The 5,598-nt window shown below is 42.3% G+C and overlaps 1 protein-coding gene across 1 annotated transcript in view; it reads left to right on the top strand.

Moving 5' to 3' along the window:
• Positions 1-2,427: 2,427 nt before the first annotated feature.
• Positions 2,428-5,598, top strand: part of GAB2 (GRB2 associated binding protein 2) — a 59,884-nt gene continuing 56,713 nt past the window's right edge. The window contains exon 1 of the mRNA XM_019623648.1: positions 2,428-2,728. Within this exon, the coding sequence (XP_019479193.1) occupies positions 2,467-2,728 (262 nt within the window). The 5' untranslated portion in view covers positions 2,428-2,466. The remainder of the gene's footprint in view (positions 2,729-5,598) is intronic.

The raw sequence follows: 5,598 nt of genomic DNA, 5'->3' as shown, positions 1-5,598 counted from the left end.
GCTGTTCACTGAGATGGGAAAGACTGCCGGAGGAAGCAGATGGGAGGATATCAAGAGCTCAGTTTTGAGTACATTAAATTTGAAATGCCTGCTAATGAAGAGTTGTATATAAGACTGGAGTTCAACAGATAGGTCTGGGCTGGAGAGATACACTTGGGAATTGCAGCAGTTGGGTGGCTTTTAAAGCTGTGACACTGAACAAAATAATCTACGAAGTGAATGTAGAAGAGAAAGTCTGAGAACTGAGCGCTGGGGCATTCCAATGTTTAGAGGTCAGGGAGATGAGAAGGGAACCGCACTGGAGAGGGAAAGAGAGAGGCCAGGGAGATAGGAGGAAAATTGAGAGTGAGCGCTGAAGCCAAATGAAGAAAGTGCTTCAAAGAGGATGGAGTAATAAATTGTTATCAGATGTTGCTGAGAGATCAAGTAAGGCCCAAGAGTTAACTTAGCAGCACTGAAGTCTTTGGGGAGTTTGTTGAGTTATTTTCGTGGAAGGGGTAGGGAGGGGGTGCAGCCTGATTAGATGGCTTTCAAACGAGAAGAAAATGGGAGGAGATGAGACTAAGGTTAGTAGCGTGGAAAACTCTTTCAGGTTTTACTGTAAAGAGTAGAAAACTGGGCCTTAGTTGGAGAGACATGTGGGATCATGTCTCTTAAATTTTTTTTCCTAAGATGGGAGAAGTTGGTGTCCTGATGGGAATGATCCTAGTAGGGAGGGAAAACGCAGTGATTCTAGAGTGGGAGAGAAAGTTGTTAAAGCGATGTCCCCATGTGGGTGAGAGAGAATGCACAAGGGAAAGAAGGATGGCGGTAGATTGGAGGACCTGTCCATGCTCCCTGGTAACAGAGTACTTTGCTACGGATTTAGGCAGATAGTGGTGATGGAATGTGTAAATTCTCTTTGGATTGCTTATGTTTCCTCATGAAATAATAAACAAAGGAGTGAAGGTGTTGGAGGTGTAAAGAGAGAGAAATTCAGGGACTGTTGCCAAAGAGCAGGTGGAAGATGTGGACTAAGGAAATGCAATAAATCGTTGGGCAGCAACGAATTTAAAGGGAGACCTGTCAGCATAGGTCCCACCACGTCGTACAGCTGAGTGGGAATGGGTAGAGCCTTAGAGCTATCCCGAGGTTATGGTTTTCCCAGATAAATGAGAGCAGTGTAGGAAGAAGCAAGGGAATGATTACAATGAAGGATCACAGAAACAAAATCGGGTAGGGAGGGAAGTGAGGGCAGGGAAAGAAGGGGAGAGAGAAAAGATGGTAGGATTAATGGAACGAAGGTCCCAATGGGCTCTAGGTAAGGACGATAATAACCAAGTCCTTGGCTCTTGAAGTACATTCGGGTTGTGTACAAAGTGCTTTGGGTAGGCTTACATAAAAAAAGCCCTATAAGGTAGGTCAGTGGTGGTGATAATGTTCTTTTCTCTTTTTTAATTAAAATTTATTGGGGCAACAATGGTTAGTTAAGTTACATAGGTCTCAGGTGTACAATTCTGTAATACATCATCTATATATCACATTGTGTGTTCACCACCCAGGTGTAATGTTCACTCACATTATATAAATGAGACAACATCCAAAGAAGTGAGTGACTCTAAAATCACTCAGCAAGTAGGGTAAAGCGTAAACTCAACTCAGGGCTCTCTGTTACACATCACGTCTTTTCACCACTCTGTGAGATGCCTACTCACAGATTCCTCAGTCTTGTTGAAGAGACGGAATGTGTAATCAAATGTTAAAGTCTACAGGGTGGAATGCTACACGTTTATTCAGTAATACACATTGAGAACTCAGTATATGCAAGGCTCTTTTATAAGTACTAGGGACATAGCGATGAATGAGATGGGAAACATCCTAAAATTATGTGCTTCAGAGAAGTTTTAGAAGGGTTTCTCTCTGATTCTTTCAAGGCATCATGATTTGGTGAAAAGTACAATGGACTAGAAGTTAGGAAACTTGTTTTTCTGCTACTTGCTGTGTGTGACATGGTTGCTTCAATTCACCACGTCTTAGTGGGGGGCGGGGGAGGGGTCCCATCTATAAACTGAGCTGTGATGGTTTTGCAAGTTCCACCCTGACTAAAAAGTACAATGAATTTGAGTCTGTATTCTAGCCTAATGAATAATTGCTCTAAAGTATTTTAGTCCTCATCTAACTTCCTGATCTAAAAAGTGGGAATGCCACAGCTCATTTCATAATGATAAGACCCTTTTTCCATAGTGAAATATGCTGCATTAATGCGGATTCTAAAATTGTCCCCTTTTCTGAAACTCGGGGACAATATGAAAGGGAAATAGAGGCCATGTTCAGCCTACAGGTCCAACAGGCCCCATCCTTAACCTCGTGATACCTGAGCACCTGTGAAAAGCTTTGAAATATTATAACTAATGGCTTTTTCCCCTCTTCTTACTCCTTCCTGCTCAGGCCTGGAAGAAACGCTGGTTTATCCTGCGCAGTGGCCGGATGAGCGGGGACCCGGATGTTTTGGAATATTACAAGAACGACCACTCCAAAAAGCCACTGAGGGTCATCAACCTCAACTTCTGTGAGCAGGTGGATGCGGGCCTGACCTTCAACAAGAAGGAGCTACAGGACAGTTTTGTGTTCGACATCAAGACCAGCGAGCGCACCTTTTATCTCGTGGCAGAGACAGAGGAGGACATGAATAAGTGGGTCCACAGCATCTGCCAGATCTGTGGCTTCAATCAGGCAGAGGAGAGCACAGGTATGAACGCAGACGCGGACCGTTCTCAGAAGGGGCTAGATGCCTCCTGGAGGAGGCTTAGCGACTGGGGCTGAGATGAGGCCTTCAGGTTCCCTGAGCGAGAAGAACAGGCTGTAGCTAAAAGCTTTCTTTTCTCTTTGGCAGAGGAGTACTAGGCAAAGAGTAAGAGTGTGAAGCGGTTTGCCAAATATTAGAGGGACCCTTGCCCCTAATTACATTCACATGGGAAACTGCCATTTGTTGGGATTGTGATGAAGGTAAAGGTACTTTCTTTGGGGACCTCAGCACCACCCCATTTCTCAGCCCTGCACCTTCCTCCTCTTCCCTCAGCTCTCTAGCACTCTGTGCCCTGTTACCTATCAGCCATCCCACAGGGCTGCTCTCACCTTGATCCTTTTTCCTGGTCCATCTCTCTACTCCAGCCCACCTATTTCATACCATCCTGGTAGTTACACTTGCCACTTTTGGGGGGTGGGAGGGTGGGGTGGGATTCTTTGGGATTATTCTTGATGTATAATCCAGTGTTCATTTATATGCACTTGGGAAGGGCCAGGTGAGAAGGGGAAATGCTGATTTATGTTTGGGCTTTGTTAACATTCACAAAAGAATAGCTCATCTTTTTGAGTGAGTTTTAAATTGCGGAAATTCTTTTTGACATTGGTATGGATTCATCCCCAACTCTAGGATGATTGAGGAGCAGGGTGTGTGTGTGTGTGTGTGTGTGTGTGTGTGTGTGTGTGTGTGTGTGTGTTTGTTTTTTTTGTGTTTAAGCAGAGAGCTCAAATCAGTAGTTCTTAAACCTCGTTGCTCATCAGAATTAAAGAGAAGCATTTTAAAAATATCAATGCTAAGGACTCATACCAAATCAGCTAATAAGAATCTCTGAGGCATTAGTGTCTTCATTCTAAGTAGCTAGGGTCCAGGGCTCATGAACCATTTTTTTATAAATATTTAAACACCACATATAGTCTCTGTTTTATAGTCCTGTTTTAAAATTTCTTTTCAACCCTTTAAAAGCATAAAAACCATTCTTAGCTCATCAGTAACATCATTATTGAGAGCCTGTTAGAAATGCAAATTATTGGGCCCCCACCCCTTACTGAGTCAGAAACTCTGGGGGCGGAGCCAAGCAATCTGTTGTTAACCCACCCCCAGCCCTACCAGGTGATGGTTAAGTGTGAGAACCACTGGTCTAGACTCATGCTACCCAGTGTGGGGTTTGTGGACCAGCAGCAGCAGCTTCTCCCAGGAACTTGTTAGCAAGGCAGAGGACGTCCAACCAGACTTACAGAATCAGGATCTGCATGTTTTTCAAACTCCTTATTTTGAAATAATTTTAGACTTGCAGATGAATTGCAAAATTGTGCAGTAAGTTTCCATACCCTTTCCCTCTGCCTTCCCTAACGTTAACATCTTACTTAACCATGGTACAATTATCAAAACTGAACAGTTAACACTGATTGGTTCAATACTGTGTAACTGAACTACAGTTTATTTGGATTTCCCCTTTTTTTCACCAGTGTCTTTATTCTGTTTAGGATTCAATCCAGGATACCACATTCTATTTAGTGGTCATGTCTCTGAGGCTCCTCCAATCTGTAACAGTTTCCCAGTCTTGTCTTATTTTGACCTTGACACTTTTACAGAGTACTGGTTAGATGCTTTGTAGAATGTCCCTCAATTTGAGTTTCTCTGGTATTTTCTCATGATTAGATTGAAGCTATCAATTTTGGGGAGACAGCTTTACCACAGAGGTGATGTGTTATATCAGGGGGCACATGATGTCAGTATGTCTTATGACTGACCCTGTTAACCTCGATCACTTGGTATTGGTGGCATCTGCCAGGTTTCTCCACTGTAAAGCTATTGTCTTTACTTTTGTAATCAATAATTTCGAAGAAATACTTTAGTGATATGCAGATATCTTATTTCTCCTTAAGTTTTTGCCCACTAATTTTAGCATCCATCAATGGATCATGTTTGCAACAGTTACTACTGTAGCATTCTAAGGGTGATTTTCTGTTTCCCTCAGAATCCACATTTTATTAAGATCCCCAGGTGACTTGTATGCATATTAAAGTTTAAGAAGCCCTGGTTTGGATTATTCCAAAACCTTGTGGGTCATCAAAATCACCTGAAAAACTTTTTTCTTTTAACTTATAGATCTGATTCAGCAGATTTGACTTAGGATTGAGGAATTAGTAGTTTTATAAAGTTCCTCCTACAAAATGGGAGAAAATATTTCCAAATCATGTACCTGAAAAGGATCTAGTATCTAGAATAAAGAACTCTTACAATTCAACAAGACAAATAACCCCATTTCAAAATGTTTAAATGCATCTAGATATTTTTCCAGAGAAGATATACAAATCTCCAATAAGCACATGAAGAGATGCTAACCATCATTAGTCACTAGGGAAATGCAAATCAAAACCACAGTGAGATACTACTTCATATCCACGAGGATGGCTGTAATCAAAAAAACAAAATGAACAATGACAAGCATTGGCAAGGATGTGGTGAAACATACATTGCTCATACATCCCACCTCATACATTGCTGATGGGAATGCAAAATGGTACGCTTACTGCAGAAAACAGTGTGGCAGTTTTTCAAAAAGCTAAACCTATGACCCAGCAATCCCACTCCTACGCATATACTCAAGAGAAATGAAAACATATGTTCATACAAAAACTTGTGCATGAATATTCATAGCAGCACTCTTCATAATAACCAAAAAGTAGAAACCCAAACGTCCATCAATAAATAAAATGTGGGGGCCGGCCGAGTGGCGCGATGGTTAAGAACTGGCTTGGGACACCAGAGGGCCCCGGTTCGGATCCCACATATGAGGGCCAGTGACACTGCCC

Source organism: Hipposideros armiger, unplaced genomic scaffold (genome assembly GCF_001890085.2).
Source record: "Hipposideros armiger isolate ML-2016 unplaced genomic scaffold, ASM189008v1 scaffold_556, whole genome shotgun sequence".
Taxonomy (NCBI): domain Eukaryota; kingdom Metazoa; phylum Chordata; class Mammalia; order Chiroptera; family Hipposideridae; genus Hipposideros; species Hipposideros armiger.
This window is presented reverse-complemented; position numbering and strand designations above follow the sequence as displayed.